At 42.5% G+C, this 18,178-nt stretch overlaps 1 protein-coding gene across 2 annotated transcripts in view; it reads left to right on the top strand.

Moving 5' to 3' along the window:
- The window catches only part of tbc1d32 (TBC1 domain family, member 32), a 50,997-nt gene that overhangs the window by 10,862 nt on the left and 21,957 nt on the right, over nucleotides 1-18,178 (top strand). For both annotated transcript variants that reach the window (XM_015947567.3, XM_015947566.3), the window contains exons 19-24: nucleotides 6-144; nucleotides 1,433-1,520; nucleotides 1,753-1,871; nucleotides 4,338-4,457; nucleotides 4,705-4,793; nucleotides 17,729-17,851. In XM_015947567.3, coding sequence (XP_015803053.3) covers nucleotides 6-144; nucleotides 1,433-1,520; nucleotides 1,753-1,871; nucleotides 4,338-4,457; nucleotides 4,705-4,793; nucleotides 17,729-17,851 — 678 coding nt within the window. The remainder of the gene's footprint in view (nucleotides 1-5; nucleotides 145-1,432; nucleotides 1,521-1,752; nucleotides 1,872-4,337; nucleotides 4,458-4,704; nucleotides 4,794-17,728; nucleotides 17,852-18,178) is intronic.

The raw sequence follows: 18,178 nt of genomic DNA, 5'->3' as shown, positions 1-18,178 counted from the left end.
CCAAGGCTCATCTGGGAGGAGACGTTGTTGGACAGCCTGCTGAACTTTGCTGCCACTCCTAAAGGCCTGCTGCTGCTCCAGCAGACAGGAGCCCTCAATGAATGCATCTCCTACATGTTCTCTCGCTTCACCCAAAAACTACAGGTATTAATTAGTTTTTCTTCACCAAATTAACACCCTGTTTTTATTTAGTCAGGTTTGCACATCTTACATAGACATGGGTTTGTATAAACCACGGCCCAGGCTCCAAGTGATAGATTAGATCGTCCTTACAGAGATGGGTTGTGTTCTCTTGTGGTTAATAACAAGTATGGAATTAACAGATGAAAGAAAACGTGCTTTTCTCTGCTCTGCTGCAACCGAAGCTTTTTGTTTCCACTTTTATATTTAGCATCAGACTTGCTGATTAGCTTGTTTTTGGAACGTCTTGCATCAGAAGAGGATGGGGTCTGCTCGTGAACACCGGGGGGTTCTGCCCTTTTCATTTTGGTGCTTACGTTCCCCGTTCCAGTCAGAGGTTCAACCAGAGGGTAGCTTTTATTGGGCTGCGTCAGAAGAATGAGCAGTTTATTTAAAAACCGAGTCAACGCTGTTTACGTGGTGTCAGGAATAGAAAATAAAGCTCAAAATGAACATTATACAGTACCTTATATGTAAGCTAAGTATATTGTACTGCCTCCTTAACAACCTAGTATCTAGTTTTCTGGTGCTGATACGGACCGGCATCGATATAAAGTAATTATAAAGTTTTACTGTTACATCATTTATAAAAGTCTTGGAGTAATTAACTTTAGCTTTTTCGATGCTTCCTGATGTGAAACCACACTCTTTGGAATTAAAGGTATCAAAGAGCACAAAGCAATGTATAAAGATCCAAAATGAAAAAATGTAATCCTCATTTATTGCTTTTTAAATGAGCTTTAACTGAGTACACAAAGTACTACAGTTTAGTTGTATCATGCAGGAAAACAACTTTTATTTATGTACTTTGGTTTTCTGCACATAAAGCTGATAATTAGTTGACCTCGGAAACATTTCATGTTCATCCACTTAGTATTCAGCTGGTGTTTAAATGCTGAATTATCTTTTCTAATATCTGTATTGCCATCATGCATCATCTAAATTTCACTCACAAACCTCCGCTGACTCGCCGTGGACCTAATTTACCACCATTGTTTATTCACTCTAGTAATAGCGGTTTTTTAGTTGGACATCACACTTTAATTATAGCACAGAGTCCTCCTTTGCCTATTTTTAGTTGTGACATTGTGTTGTAAATAAACGAAGGCCTCGCACACTCTGAAAATCAATTTGCACGTTTCTCTTCCTCCACAGTGTTCTGACCTGCATCATTTCTGCTCCTTTCAGGATGCAAAACACTGAGCTGCAAACTTAAATGAAAACAAAGCAAATGTTTCCGTGTTGACTGCAGGTGAGTCGCTGTGAGAAGTTTGGATACGGAGTGATGGTCACACAGCTGGCAGCGACGGCTCCAGGCATTGTGGCTCTGCAAAGATCAGGTGCCAAAGCACAAATGTACTAGATGTGATTCTGATGGGTTCATGTCGGAGTTGTTGGTGGGCATTATTAAGGCAGACGCTTCCCTGATGGAAAAATAGGGCTGTAGACTAGTTTCTTTGAAGATAAGTAGATGAATAAATAGCAAAAGGAGGGTTTTATCTGTCTCCTATGTCCTTGTGGTGTGTGCTTTTTTTGTAGTTCACATGAAACTTTGATTATTTTGTCTTGCAGGTTTTGTCCAGGTGCTGATGGTAGAGCTGTGGTCATTTCTCGAATGTGGCTGTGATGATGTCAGAGTTGTTCGTCCCAGATCGACACCAATAGACCCCATAGACATGAGCTGCCTCAAGGTGAGTAAAAAAAAACCTATTTAATCCAGATCTTCTGCTTTTAATTTATTTAAAGGTTGATTTTACCGGAAAAATATTTTAAATCATTATTTCTGATTATTGTCAGTCGCTCTGACTTTTTCATGAAGGCTGAACATAAAATTAGTCTCCTACACCTATCTCCTGTATTAGTTTCTGATGGAAAATAGACGGAAAAGCACTCAGTTAAGAAAATCCTGACAGATCTACGTCACATTGCCCCTTAACACTCATGGAGTCACCCATCTTGATTTGTGACGAGGAAAGCTGTTGTTGGTTTAGCGTCCAGGAAACGGCTGAGAACATCTCCGCTAGTAGAGCCTAACTGTTAGCATTAGCAACTCCACCACAGCAGAACTCCTCCAGACTTGTGGAGATAAAACATCAATGTTGCAGAGCAAACGGTGTCAGTGGTAGAGTCATGTTGCTGTAATCCAGTCAGAGGTGAGATGTCCAAATATCAGGAAATGAGACTCCAGATCCTTTCGTCTGAAGCTCAGCTGTGATGTGGCTCACTTGTAGAATAGAATAGACTTTATTAATCCCACAGTGGATAAATGAACTTGCTAGAGCAGCACATACACTCAGAGAAAAGGAAGAAGTAAGATATAAAGATTACAGGTTAGCACACTTACCAGTGTAACCTCCAACCACTAAAAACAACGAACAAAAAGAAAACTTGTGTTTCTAGAACTATACCGCATAAGGTTGTAGTTCCTGAAAATGGCACAACGGAGCGCCCCGCCGAGTACGACTTACATTTGCTCCAACAGAGACAACTGCAACGTGTTCAAAATATGAGTCAAGTTGATAATTAAAATTTACTTTTCAACAATAAATTTTTATCTTTCTGATATTGTTTTGTTTTTGGGGTAAGTTGGAATATTTTGATTAATCAATCAAAAAAAAAATCTAAATGACAACAAAAGGCTGATGCATGCATTAAAAGCACCCATAAAACAACTGAGTGGTTAGAGGAAGAGTGGATAATATGGAAATCTATAAAAGTGTGTGTGTGTGTGTGTGTGTGTGTGTGTGTGTGTGTGTGTGTGTGTGTGTGTGTGTGTGTGTGTGTGTGTGTGTGTGTGTGTGTGTGTGTGTGTGTGTGTGTGTGTGTGTGTGTGTGTGCGCCTCTCTGCATCATGGGGCTTGGCTGGTTGAGGAGGGTTGCCAGTCCGTGGTAAATGGCTCCCTGCTTGGCCACCTCCAGTCACAACGGAGCCCGTTCTCGTCATCAGCTCTGCCGCCCTGGAAAAAAGAAGAAAAAAAAAACCACACACACACATTTATTAACTGGTTAACTGGTTGTCCATCAAATACAGTTAAATGAAAAATGTAATTCATGTTGATGTGATTTAAAAAAATTCCTCTGACTTATAACTTTTCTGTGTGCAAACATTCTGACATCTGGTGGTAAAACTGTTAACTGCGAGTCTGCGACAACAGTTTTCATTTCTTTAACCCATCTTGAAATAACAATAATGGTATGTCTTGTCCTCTCTGGGCTGCTGTAGTTTATTAAAGTACAGTTCGTGTTTCAAGTTCATATTTAAACAGGAACGTAGCATTCATGTCATTCTGGCCCTGACCAGAGAATGCTGCTGTTGTGCCCTTGGGCAAGACACTTAAGCCACCTTGCTTGCTGGTGGTGGTCTGAAGGATCGGTGGCGCCAGTGTTCGGCAGGCCTCACGTCTATTGGTGTGCCCCAGGGCAGCTGTGGCTACATTGCAGCTCATCACCTCATGAGTGTGATGGGTGATTGTGTTGTGAAGCGCCTTGGGGGGGTTTGTAGAACCTAAGAAGGTTCTCTACAGATTCATACCGTTTACCGTTCATTCTGCAAAGTAAATCAGCTTTTTATCCCAGATTTATGTAGTTGAAATATTAAAGGAACTATAATCTCTATTCCTGGTTTATGTTGTTTATTTTATCTAACTGTGGTCGTTGTACCTGGACTTATCTGTAGAAAGGTTTTGGACAGAATTTCTCTTCTAAAGTTGGATTTGAAGCTCGTGGGTGTGCTGGCGTGTACGTCTGCTTGAGTCTGACTCTGCCGTCTGACAACCGAAGCTAGCCAAGTGAACACGGACCGGCAGCGAGCTGTGTCCTCTCTCCTGCCACTGGCAGCTTTAAAGCCTGCCTTGTCAGTGGGTCAGCTGCCACATTACACACACGCACGCACACACGCACGCAGGCGCGCACACACACACACACACACACACACACACACACAGTCCTCAAAGTGACAACTGTGTGGCAAAGTCTCAAACCAGAATCTGACAGGAGACAAACGCACATTTAGACTTGTAAAACATTTTGTTTTTAGTGTTTACATCCTTTCTGTTTTTGCTCTTTATTACCCTAGCTTCTGTTTGACCCAGTAATGAGAGACATCTAGTTGTTTAATATTCCTCGTTATGTCTGATGATTATTCTGCCTCATCACAGTCCTTCCTGTCTTTGGTCAACCTCCTGTCGTCCTCCCAGTCGGTGTGGGAGCTTCTGGGACGACAGCCTTTAGCCAACAAGAGCGAATACACCCTGAGAGAGACTCCATCTTCCATTCCAGTGAGCGTCTTTCACACACACTTAATGCACTTCCTTTTACAGCCATGTGAGGGCACGTTTGCACTTTTATTCATCACGCCCCCCTTCCCTCCACACACACACACACATTTGTTTTACTTCACAAAGGCCCTCATAACACTGAGGCGGATGTGTGTTTTCCTCCGCAGACGTTACACATTTCCATGCTTTTCTCTTTGCACTACACCCGCCGTCTTCTTTCTCACAGCTCCTCTTCTTTGCTCCACAGGATCTGATTGACAGGCTGATCGCTGTGAATTCAGATGTGAAGATCCATTCCCTGTTCCACTATGAGCAGTCTCACACATTCGGCCTGAGGTGAGATTGATATTTGGCTTCATATGACTTAACGTCAGTGGGCAAGCACACGGCATCAGATTAACACCTGCTGACTGCTCACGCACACTCTTCCCTCTCTGGCATCAGCAGACTTCCATGCTTCTTTAGTCTTTGATTACTCGGCATTGGAAGGCTGATGAAAGGATTTTACCGGATCCGACTGAAAAAAGCCGGAGTGTGTGGGTACTTATGAATAACACCCTCTGAAACAGCTGAAAGGATTTCTGTAAGAAAACCTGCACTTCTTACATATTAAGTAACATTAATTCTCAGAGGTGAGGTAATACAGGTGCTGGCCAGTAAATTAGAATATCATCAAAAGGTTGAAAATATTTCAGTAATTCCATTCAAAACGTGAAACTTGTACATTATATTCATGCAATGCACACAGACCAATGTATTTCCGATGTTTATTACGTTTAATTTTGATATTTATAGGTGACAACCAATGAAAACATCAAATCTGGTATCTCAGAAAATTAGAATATTCTAAAGGCCAATGAAAAAATGTTTGTTTCTCTAATGTTGGCCAACTGAAAAGAATGAACATGAAAAGAATGTGCATGTATAGCACTCAATACTTAGTCGGGGCTCCTTTTGCCTCAATAACTGCAGTAATGCGGCGTGGCATGGACTCGATCAGTCTGTGGCACTGCTCAGGTGTTATGAGAGCCCAGGTTGCTCTGATAGTCGTCTTCAGCTCCTCTGCATTGTTGGGTCTAGCGTATTGCATCCTCCGCTTCACAATACCCCATAGATTTTCTATGGGGTTAAGGTCAGGCGAGTTTGCTGGCCAATCAAGGACAGGGATACCATGGTCCTTGAACCAGGTGCTGGTGGTTTTGGCACTGTGTGCAGGTGCCAAGTCCTGTTGAAAGGTGAAGTCTGCATCCCCATAAAGTTGGTCAGCAGCAGGAAGCATGAAGTGCTCTAAAACTTCCTGGTAGACGGCTGCATTGACCCTGGACCTCAGGAAACAGAGTGGGCCAACACCGGCAGATGACATGGCACCCCACACCATCACTGACGGTGGAAACTTTACACTGGACCTCATGCAACGTGGATTCTGTGCTTCTCCGCTCTTCCTCCAGACTCTGGGTCCTTGATTTCCAAAGGAAATGCAGAACTTGCTTTCATCAGAAAACATAACTTTGGACCACTCAGCATCAGTCCAGTCCTTTTTGTCCTTGGCCCAGGCGAGACGCTTCTTGCGCTGTTTCATGTTCAAGAGTGGCTTGACACACGGAATGCGACACCTGAATCCCATGTCTTTCATGAGTCCCCTCGTGGTGGTTCTTGAAGCGCTGACTCCAGCTGCAGTCCACTCTTTGTGGATCTCCCCCATATTTTTGAATGGGTTTGTCGTCACAATTCTCTGCAGGGTGCGGTTATCCCTAGAGCTTGTACACTTTTTTCTACCACATTTTTTCCGTCCCTTCGCCTGTCTGTTAATGTGCTTGGACACAGAGCTCTGCGAACAGCCAGCTTCTTTAGCAATCACCTTTTGTGTCTTGCCCTCCTTGTGCAAGGTGTCAATGATTGTCTTTTGGACAGCTGTTAAGTCAGAAGTCTTCCCCATGATTGTGGTGCCTTCAAAACAAGACTGAGGGACCTTTTAAAGGCCTTTGCAGGTGTTTTGAGTAAATCAGCTGATTAGAGTGGCAGCAGGTGTCTTCTATATTCAGCCTTTTCAGAATATTCTAATTTTTTGAGATACCAAATTTGGAGTTTTCATTAGTTGTCACTTATGAATATCAAATTTAAATGTAATGAACATTGGAAATGCATTGGTCTGTGTGCATTGCATGAATATAATGTACAAGTTTCACGTTTTGAATGGAATTACTGAAATATTTTCAACCTTTTGATGATATTCTAATTTACTGGCCAGCACCTGTATTTAAAATGAGATTAGAGTCTTTCTGTGTTGAAGTACAGATGCTTGTGACAGAAACATACTGGATGTGACCCGACTGTGAGCACAAGCCTCTGGTGGCTGCTGTGAATTCCTTTGCACTTTTAAAAAGCTGTCTGAATCACAATGTCTCCGGCTTGTTTGGAGTCTTGCTGACTCACGCCGTCTCTGCCTGTCAGTCAGCCCACTCTTTTTAACATCCACAAGCAGAGAGAGAGGGAAAGTAAAACAAGATGCTTTGTTTGTTCAGATCCCAGACTGATGCATTAACTGACAGCTTTGTTCTCCGTTCCTCTCCATCTGTTACTAAATCTTCATAATTTGGCATCTTCCTGTTAATGAGTCAAAGCTTGACCTGTTTGTTTTTAAATAAAGGAGTCATGGTTTCTATAAGTCAGCAAAATTCTGTAAAATTAGTTTCATTTGTTCACGATGGCTAATTAAGGGAATCAATCTGCTGTGGTCTCTAGTATGAATGAGTCCCTGGTGAGTGGTTTCATTAATATTCACAATATGAAAACAACTTGCGTCAGATTGGCTAACAGCAACTCGACTCTTCTGCTGCCTTCGTTTGCTTTTCTTTGTTGAGTAAAATTACATCATTGATGTTTTATCGCCTAAAATAACACAAACCTGTAAATGTTCCGCTATGTTGTGTAGTTGCTAATGGTTAGCTTCTACTAGCTGAGGTAGACTTTGCCCTCTCCTTCTTGTGGGTGGTCCAAAGTTGAAGTGGGTGGGGCAATGTATACTAGTTTTTCATGTGCATGGGTTGGGCGATACAGCCTAAAATCAATATCAGGATATGTTGAGGATTTCAATTCGATAACGATAAACAGACGATAACTACAGGAATGCACAGAAACAAAAGTTGTCCACTAGATGGGGCTGTCACGTGTATCACAGTGAATCACATTTCTACGTGACTCAAGGTGGTGCAGCTTCTTAAAGGGACATGAACGTTGCCAACCTACACACATCTTTTCATTTTTTTTATTGTCATATATATTGACATGGGAAAAATGATCTCTAAGAGTCAGACATTTTGATAATGATAATTTTTCTATTTATTGCCCAGCCCTATAACATAGAAAAGAGTGACCTGGGGCCTCATATAGAAGGAAACTTTACTTAAGCTCAGCGAAATAAAAAATTACTTATGCAAACTGATTTTCTGACCTAGAAAAGACTGCTTACGCACAATAAATACTACTGTTCCTAGAAATAGGCTCAGGAGTCTCCGACACACCCTCTTCCTGCCATAAATGGTGAATATAACGCATTTAATGAGTACCCTGCTTATAAAAAAGGCCGGCCATGGGTAACCACGGCAACCAAATCTGAAATGGAGTAAGTAATTTGAAGATGTACGTAGTAGTGTGATATCTTAAAAATATTTTCATTTGGGTTTCTTATTTTTATTTTCCGTTCAGAGATGGTTGAGGGCTGGTGGTTGTGTGTGTGTGTGCGTGTAAGGCTCTACAAGTCTGAAAATACGGCTTTAACTTTCTTTTTCACCATTTTGCCAGCTGTAGCACCAGTTTCCCAGTCTCAAGTGTTCCTACGCCAGATCCGAAGTTTTTCTGTAAAAGTCCCTAAAATGATTTTCGCGATTTTCAGACTCTGTTTTGTGTTTATGCAAACTTCATTGCCCCATCTATTTCCTGTCTGCTGGTGGTGGAGGGGTTATAGAAAATGTACCCGTTCATCCTGCATGTGAAACTCAGTCATTGATTGATTTAAAAAAAAGAACAATTATTACACGGTTTCTATGGGAAGGAGACCTTTAATATATGGAAATTGTGGTATTAAGGTAAACTTGAAAGTTCATAATCCCTCCTTTCAGAAGTTATCTTTGGGCAGTACTTCTGTGAGAATGACGTGACCTATAACCTCATGAATAACACGTCATCACCCACAATGCACCAATGGCTGTTTCCATTCAATTTCCCCACTATTCTTTGCCTGAAGGAGTTGGACTGCCTGGTTTATGGTTTGTTGTTTATTGATCCCAGAGGGGGAAATTGCACCAGAGGAAAGGATTCGTTAACGAAGAAGTGAAAAAAGCATCTCGGAGAGAAGTGCAGATATGATGCTGATGCTGGTTATATATGTGAAATACCTCTCCAACTAAAACACTAAAAGTGTGTGCATTAGGATAAACAAAGCAATTAAATAAATATCAAGATACAAAATCATTAATTTAATAATTCCAGCTGTATTGGTTTGTGTCGTATCTGACTGACAGAACCTTCAGTGTCTCACTGGGGGATTTTACTTAATCTAATGCTTCATTCTCTTGCGGGGTTCCCCAGGGTTCTGTGTTGGACCCATTGTTGTTTTCTTTTTATCTGCTACCTCTTGGTTCGATTTAAAAAAAAACATGGGTTTCATTTTCACTACTATGCAGATGATACCCAGGTATACGTGCCTTTTAAGAGGGGCCACATTCATGCTTTGCAGTCTCTTTTAGATTGTCTTGTTGAGGTTAGGCAATGGATGCTCTCTAACTTCCTTCTTTTTATTGATAAAAAGACAGAGGTTGTAGTCTTTGGTCCAAGTACTTTGACTAGGGTGGATGCAGTGGACCTCGGTCAGCTCGCCCCGTTCTTGAAATCGAGTGTGACTTCCCTGGGTGTTGTACTGGATGGGGATCTTGTCTTGGACCGGCAGATCAGTGCGGTGACTAAATCTAGGTTTTATCAATTAAGAAGGATCGCCAAGGTAATGACCTTCCTGTCAAAAAAGGATTTAGAAACAGTAATTCATGCTTGTATTACATCAAGGCTTGATTACTATAATTCTTTGTACCTTGGTGTTTCACAATCCCACCTCTCGCGTCTACAGTTGGTACAGAATGCTGCTGCACGGCTGCTCATTGGGACGAAAAAGATGGAGCATGTCACTCCTGTCCTGGCCTCACTTCATCGGCTGTCTGTTAGTTTTAGAATCCAGTACAAGGTGCTTTTAAATCTCTGCATGGCCTTGCTCCAGATTACTTCTCTGAGCTACTGGTGTTTTACTCCCCTGCACAGTCTCTGAGGTCGGCTGATTGGATGCTCCGGGAAGTCGCAAAAACAAGATGCAAGCTCAGAGGTGACGGGGCTTTCTCTGTGGTGGCCCCTAGGCTCTGGAATGCTCTGCCTTTGAGCATTAGGTCAGCCTCTCCACTGTCTGGTTTTAAATCTCTTTTGAAAACCTATTGTTATGATTTCGTTTTTGACAGTATGAGTCTTTTTACTGTTTTTAGTGTTAGTTCCTAAGCGTTAGTTTTTATGCATTTTTATGTTGTGTACAGTTTTTCATGTTTTTAATTTCTGTGAAGCACTTTGGTCGGTTTTATAGTGTTTTAAGGTGCTGTACAGATAAAGCTGCCTTGCCTTGTCTATCTTTTGATGTTGCGTCACAAGTTCCAGGACCGTGAGTCATGAATCATGAATTGGATGGAAGAAGATAAAATACTAAAGCAAGTTGAACTTTTACAGAAAGTAGGACAGGCTGGGATGTTGTATTAATCATTCTGATGTACAAAGTAGTTTAGTTATGTTTGATTTTAATGAGTGGTTCTTTTCCTTCTGTCCTGTACATTGTAGATGTTTCCATAAGAATTTGGTCCAAATAACATTTTAAACCTTATTTTCGTTTGATTTTAATTCTGACATTTATTATAATAATTTTCAGAAAACAAAGTAGATTTTAAGTCACCTTACTGATGTCATCATATTTAATTTTTCTTTTAAATCTAGATTTTAGATCTGATATTTCGTATCATTTTTAGTTTTTCCTTATCTGGTTTCCTCTGCTCTTGTTTTTGTGGCTATATGATCTTTTTGCTTGTGGTTGAATGCGTTCAACTGTAGTTTATTGGTTTTAATTGCTGTAACTAAGTTGAAAGTACTTTAAATAAGCGTAATTTATTTAACTTGATGAATCTTTTATTTTTTTCTACAGAACTTGGTGGATTGTTCTGTGTGTTGGAGCAGGGATGGGTTAGAAAACATTGTTTTTTACTTTATGATTAAATGAATGAAGATGCAGCTGACCCTGCCCTCTGCAGCATAAACATACAGAGAGCTCCACAGTAAATAATTAAAAAATGCATGAATGAATGTCTGATGTTTGTGCATTAAAACACAGCAGGAATCTCCCTAAACATGTATTTGCCATTGTCTGGAGACAGTCGGACCGCTTCTCTACCCTTTCATGTAATTTCCCTTTGACTGTCTGTGAGGAAGGGGAATAAAATCCCTCTGGAAAATTAGAGCAAATAACTTTTAAAACCATTTATTATAGTTAAAAATAGATTATTGACTTTACTCATTTTTACCTTTAGGTCATAATATAAATATAAAAGGTTACCTTATTGTAAATAACATTATAACCAATTCACCACTAAAAGCATCCGCATATCCAAGCAGAATGATGTTTTTGTTATTTGGCTCATGAAAACGTAAAGACAATATTTAAAAGAAATTGGTTTAAAGAAAATTGTCACGTAAAATCCGGTTGGATCAAACGTTATGTTAAATGTACTCTCTCGCTCCTCTCAGCTCAGGTCCTACAGACAAAAACTGTATTTTCCTCCTGAAGCATCACCTTTATGGGGTCTCGAGGTGAAAACGCTCATGAGTTTTATTAATGGTTTTGGTTTGTGTGGCCCGTTTAAACGAGACAGCAACTTGCCTTCAGCCGAGTTCCAACACAGACATATTACCACCTTGTGTGATTACGTGACCGCTGCAGACGAGGGAATGAGGGACCGGGACTCGTAATGTGCTCAGGTGTTCATACATCACGTATGCCAGAAAATGAATAACAGATTACAGCTCCAGCTCGTTCTTCTTGTGGAATATGTTTCTCTTTTCTCCTCCCGAGTGTCTGCTTCCTGTAAAGAAGCTTAGACAAATCCATTGCTGTCTTTCAATTGCTTGTTTCTTAGTTTTTCTGCCTCATCTGGTGTTCCAAGAAGACATTGTCCGATGTTTGTTTTTCTACTGCTGATGCTGACACGTGGAGGTCAGGGTTAGCTGATGGTCGATAGGTGTCATTGATGTTTTGGGCTGATATCGAGATGTTTTTCTCCTGACCTGCATGCAGAAACGGATGCACAACATTTAAGTTCGCTCTGGTAAAGACGCATGTATTATCAAAATGCCAACATATCGTCCTGATGTTTACCATTCACCATCTATAGTTCTCAGCTGTCAAAAATATAGTATTTTCTCATTTTTTGTCCCCAGATCTGAACAACTTTTTTTTCTCTTCATTCAGCATAATTCCTAGTGATTTCATAAAATGACAGGTTGTTTCAGTTTTCAGCAAATGTTAGTAAAAACCTATCTTTGCTGTGTTTGAAACCAGAATTTATTCCATTTCATATCAGACTCTGAATTATTTTCATCACCTCGTTCATTTTCATCCTAATTTCCTAATCGTTTTGTCACACAAACGGGAGCATTCCTGAAATGCTATCTGCTGGGAAATAGGACAGCAAAGCTTTCAACTCCGACTAAAACCCCCCAGCCTCTGTCACAGTTATGAAAGACCTTTTTGTTGTCAAAGCAACCATTTTTCATCTCACTTCCCTCCAATGTTTGATTTGTTTAGATGCTTTTATTCAGCTCTCTGCTATTGATGGCTCTGAGCACAGCTAGTTAAAGCGCCGCTGGAGCGCTTCGCACTCTTCACCCTCATTGACTGTATAATCTAGTGCAGAAAATGTTAATACTATCATGGCAGAGCTGCTTTAGGTGTATTTTAAACCCTGACCACACAAAGGCAAAGAGTGGGGTCAAAAATTCCTATTGTTGAGGTAGTGAATGTCCTTTAACATCCCGAGATTAGGATCCAGGAATAGGAGTGAAAGAAGATAAACATTTCAGGGTTTTGAGGAATCCCAGTGTCCTTTTGGTCTTGGGTTCTCCTTCCAGTCGAACATGTCTTTACATCCCCCAGCTGGAGGTGACCAGGAGCCACCTCAGCCAACTCCTTACATTGTGGCTCCTGCCCTCGTTTCTGAGGCTGAATCCAGCCACCCTCCAGAGGAAGCTCTTGTTCCTGACCTTGTTCTGTGTTGTCATAGCTGAGGGTTGAAACACAGAAGAGAAGGATGCTGAGCTGAACAAATAAAAGTGATGGCGTGCATTTTCCCTGGTGATATGGGGCAGTACGTACGTAAATCATTGTAAGCAAGTGTTATTTTGTGTTTGAGCAAGACCCTACCAACGGATGGCCATTAGGGTCAAAAATCCCTGGGAGTGAACGAACACTTTGTCAGATCGTTCAACCTCCAGCAAAATGACACACATCAGACTCGCTTTCATCACTGGCAATGAGTGAAGAGGTGAATGTGAAAAACAATGTTTATGAGTGGGTGAAAATGTAACCGCTTGTTACAAATCAGTAAATGTGTTTTGTTCTCACGGCCTCACGTGGAAGGAAACATAGCGCCTAACATGGCATCACCCAGAGACTAACCCACGCTGCACACTGGTAGCATCAGTGGCGCGGAACGAGAGCGGAATGGTTTCTTTGCAACAATCGTTGCACTGCAGTGCACACTGAGAGAGTCTCAGCCGGTTGTCCAGTAATCGGAAGGTTGCAGGTTCGATCCTGGATCTGCCCAGATAATGCTGCTGTTGGGCGAGACACAACCTGCCTTGCTGGTGGTGGTCGGAGGGACCGGTGGCGCCAGTGTTCAGCAGTCTCGCCTCTGTCGGTGCGACACGGGGCAGCTGTGGCTACACCGTAGCTCATCCCCACCAGCGTGTGAATGGTTGAGTGACTGATTGTGTTGTGAAGGGCCTTGGGGGGTTGTAGAACCCTAAGAAGGCACTATACAAATGCTGGCCATTCACTAAAAATGAAATTGTATCACTGTAATAGACTTTTATTTTGAAAATTACTGGGTACACTGAAACCGTGTGTGATTTCCTGTCTAGCCCTATGTTAACTGTGGAAATTGGCGTGTCCCAGAAGTGGCTCGCGAAAAAAACAGAACCCGATCCTATCTTTAGCGGCGCGGCGTGCCGCTTCTGGGAGAAGCGTGTCGCGGCTGGTTTGAATCACCCCCATAGACTATAATGAATTCTGTTAGAAGCAGCGATGCTTCGCTGTCGTTCCACGCCACTGATGCTTCCAGTGTGCAGTAGGCTTAAGACCCGATCCTGTGTATTTTAGACCTGAATTTATGGTTAAATGTTGTGAAGCCGCCAATATTTTACAACAACTGGGCATCATTTAATTAATTTTCAACAACATTGTGATGGATATTTCTATAGATTAATGGTAAAACTACACATTGTCTCCTTATAGAAAAATTGATGCTGGTTTCTCATTAACACCAGATTTTACACAAGTAGACCTCTAGTGTTCAGCTTCACTGACTTGATCCAGAATCTTTCAAGACGGCAGCTGCGGTGACTGACCCCGGGTTTCCACGGGAGCCGTCAGCAGCACGTTACTGCAGCAGCACGTCTTGCTCGCGTAAGCTGCTGCTTGGCCCTTCCCACGAGACGCGAAGCAGCAGGGGAGCAGCTGTCACCGACAGAGCACGAAGTCACACGAGTGACTTCGTCAGTAAACACAACAACAAGCAGGAGAAAACTACAACATGGTTTGTGTTTTATGTTCTGTCCGTTTTATAATCGCCAATACGGACCTGAAAAACAAAGGAGACCGCTAGCTAGGTGATAACTTCTCACGGGGACGCACAGTTAGTAACATTTTTTAAAATTAAAAGAAAAGTAAAGGTTCTGTTGACCACAGCGGTTCCTATCAGCAGCTATGAAGTGCTGCTGCAGTAACGTGCTGCTGACGGCTCCCGTGGAAAGCCGGGGTAACTGAAAGAAAAAAAATGTAAGAAATAGAGAATTTTCATTTGCACCAAAGTTTCTCCTTGCAGCACTTTTCCTGTGTCAAAGCTGCAAATAAACTGTGGCATCTACATTTGTGCAGATTTTGTTGTAGCTTTGTTGAATTATGCTCAAATTTCGTAACTATTTTTATTCAAGCTTTGTTGGCAGAATGTCCGACTTAGTTTTGTCTTAAGTAGTATCGCTTTCATCATGATATCATCTGCAAAGAAACAAAAGTGACAAAGGGTTGCAGAAATTTGTTCCCAGTCCTCAAGGCTCAGCGAAAAAGAATGAATCATTAAATTTTTGACCTGCATCATGTTGATAAATCTCCAAAGCCAGATAACTCAGTTTTTACTCCTGTGTAGAGAAGATGTTCCATAACTCTGGCTAAGTTCTTGCTCCATCTGTTTTAAAGCAGTAAGTCTGTCCTGTTCGTGGAGAAGGTGAGAAGGTCTGACAAACCCTCAGCCTTGTGTTGTGCTGCTGTCAGAAAAGGTGAGTCGAGTTGTCAGTCACAACAAAGTCCACCTCCTACCAACAATCTATCAGTTGACACCTTTGCCTCATTCTTCACTGACAAAAGTGGCAGCTATAAGCAAACAGTTTACTCAACTGGCCACTCCTGAACATTCGCTACCACAAACCCCTTCTAGCCCAACCATCTCAAGCCCTACTGCTTCATTTCCTCTTTTTCCCCCTCTCACTGAGAACTGTGTGTCCAAGCTTCTCACGTGCAGCCACCCTACTACATGCCCACATGACCCCATTCCAACTAAGCTGCTCCAAGCTATTGCTCCTACAGTAGCTGCAGCAGTCACACATGTAATCAACGCTTCACTGACATCCGGTACATTTCCCACCTCTCTCAAGCATGCTCAGGTTAAACCGCTGCTAAAATAACCATCTCTTCTTCCAAATCATGTGGAGAACTACCGACCTATCTCTCTCCTACCTTTTCTGTCCAAAATCATTGAAAGGGTGGCTTTCAAGCAGATCACACAGTACCTCTCACAAAACTGTCTGCTTGACTCTTACCAATCTGGGTTCAAAGAGGGCCACTCCACTGAAACTGCTCTGTTAGCAGTGACGGAATCCTTAAAAGAAGCTAGAGCAACAGGCAAATCCTCAGTGCTTATCCTGCTCGACTTATTGGCTGCATTTGACACTGTCAACCATGGCTTCCTTTTGTCCACACTCTCTACCATGGGCATCACAGAGAAAGCACATGCCTGGTTTGGAATCGTACCTCAAAGGATGATCATTCAGTGTATCTTGGCTTGGACAACCCTCTACCGTGTACCATCTTGCCACAGGAGTCCCCCCCTAGGACCTCTTCTCTTTGCCATATACACCACCTCACTGGGTGAGATCATTCGATCACATGGCTTCTCCTACCACTGCTATGCAGACGACACCCAGCTCTTTTTGTCATTTACACCGCACGACCACACTGTCTCTGCACGAATATCAAACTGTCTCTCTAACATATCAAAATGGATGAAATCCCACCATTTCCAACTCAACCTCTCTAAAACTGAACTACTTGTCATCCCAGCAAAACCATCCATACAGCACAATATCTCAATCCAAAATGACTTCCTATCTCTGGCTCCTTCAAAGGCAGTTCAAAATCTGGGTGTTGTGATTGATGAACACCTGACCTTTAAAGATCATGTTACCTCTGTTGCTCGTTCATGCCGCTTTGCCCTGTATAACATACAAAAGATCAGACCATACCTAACATGCCACCCAGCTCCTGGTACAATCTACTGTAATCTCCCGCCTCGATTACTGCAATGTCCTTCTAACTGGTCTTCCAGCCTGCACTGTGAGACCTCTTCTAGTGGTCCAGAACGCAGCGGCGCATCTGGTCTTCAATCAGCCAAAAAAGAGCACACGTCACCCCTCTGTTCATTGAGCCCCACTGGCTACCGCTAGCTGCACACATCTTATTCAAATTGCTAACACTAGCACACAATGTCCGAGATGGTACGGCTCCCATCTACCTGAATCCTCTTGCAAAGGCTTACGTTTCGGCCCGGGCGCTCCGGTCATCACAGGATCGTCAGCTAGCAGTGCCTACACCACGCTCAGGACAATCTAGACTTTTTCTAATGCTTTGTTCCACAAATGTGGAATGACTTACCAAGCACTACCAGAACAGGGGCTTCCTTTTCGACTTTCAAGAAACTCCTGAAGACCCTGCTCTTCAGAGAGCATCTTCTTAACTAGCACCCTCCCTACACCCGTCCCCCTCTCTACTGTCCACTCCTTGTTCCCGCCTCTCCATGATTCATCATGCTGCCTCACTGCCACCTACGACTGACTGGAAATTGGTTTTTGTTGTTGTTGTAATTGTTGTTGTTAGCCTCAAGGGCAACATGCCGATTATCACTTGTAAGTCGCTTTGGACAAAAGTATCTGCTAAATACATAAATATAAACATAAACAAGTCAAAGGAGGTTCATGAGGAAATGGAGCAGCCTTGAGAAGAGCGGTCTCTGAAGGACCAGAAAACCTGGCAAACAAACATCTTTTGGTACAAAAACTACATTAAGAACCACAATTCAATCTGTAAGATTACACCACAGTGAAGTTCGTGAACACGAAGCATCTAGAAGTTTTAAAGCGGAGTGTTGACTTTGTCTGAAACAACCCAGTTCACAGTGAGCTCTATAGCCACGAAGATGCAGTGGCACACAGAGGGTGTTTAATGCTGAGGTTTATAATATAATTTGACTCTGCAGGTCTGGGATGTTGGTCTGAGCCACAGAGCTCTCTGTGCTACTTTAATATTTTAAAACGCTGCTGGAGCTCATCAGCCTGTTGGAGCCCGGTGTCATTACCAGCTGCTGAAAACGAAGCATGACACATTTCCCAAGGGTTCCCACTTAACAAAGCTTTCAATTGGCTTTGACAAGCTGCTGTGGAGAACTGGTATTGGCTGACCTAGCACTCAGACAGAAGGCCAGAGGAAAAAGAAGAGCAAGTCCTACTGGGCTCTATCCTGTAGTGTCCTATGTACTAAATTAAAGTTTATAATTCTCCGCGGTGCCGTTCTGCTGCAGTGTCGCTGCCTGCCAGGTCTCCCTGTAATTTGATGTCTTTGTTCTTGTTTGTTTGTGTGTGTGTTGCTGCAGACTGCTCAGTGTGCTCTGCTGCTGTCTGGACTCCTTCCTGCTGCTGGAGAGCCAATATAACATCTGCTCCATGCTGCTGCAGAACCAGAGGGGGAACGTCTCTGACCAGGACGCCAGCGAAGGGTAAGAAGTCAGGTGAACACCTGAAACCATTACACCCAAGTCACAAAGCATTTAAAAGAGCTTCTTCTTTAAAGTCTACATCTATAGGAGAGAGAGAGCGAGAGAACTACGTAGCTGGCTCTCTGAAAAGGTCAGATGCTTTTCTAAAGGTTTCAGCTCATATAAAAGTTTAGAGTCGTCCAATTGGAGCAAGTCTCGGGTTTGGGGGAAGCCTTTTAAGACTTAGAGAAGTATCAGTGGGTTAGCCCTCGCTCTTTGTTTCCTGCTGACTGACTGATCATGTTTCACCCTGATGTGATGGAACCCTGACATTTAATCATCTCTCAA

Source organism: Nothobranchius furzeri, chromosome 2 (genome assembly GCF_043380555.1).
Source record: "Nothobranchius furzeri strain GRZ-AD chromosome 2, NfurGRZ-RIMD1, whole genome shotgun sequence".
Lineage (NCBI taxonomy): Eukaryota > Metazoa > Chordata > Actinopteri > Cyprinodontiformes > Nothobranchiidae > Nothobranchius > Nothobranchius furzeri.
This window is presented reverse-complemented; position numbering and strand designations above follow the sequence as displayed.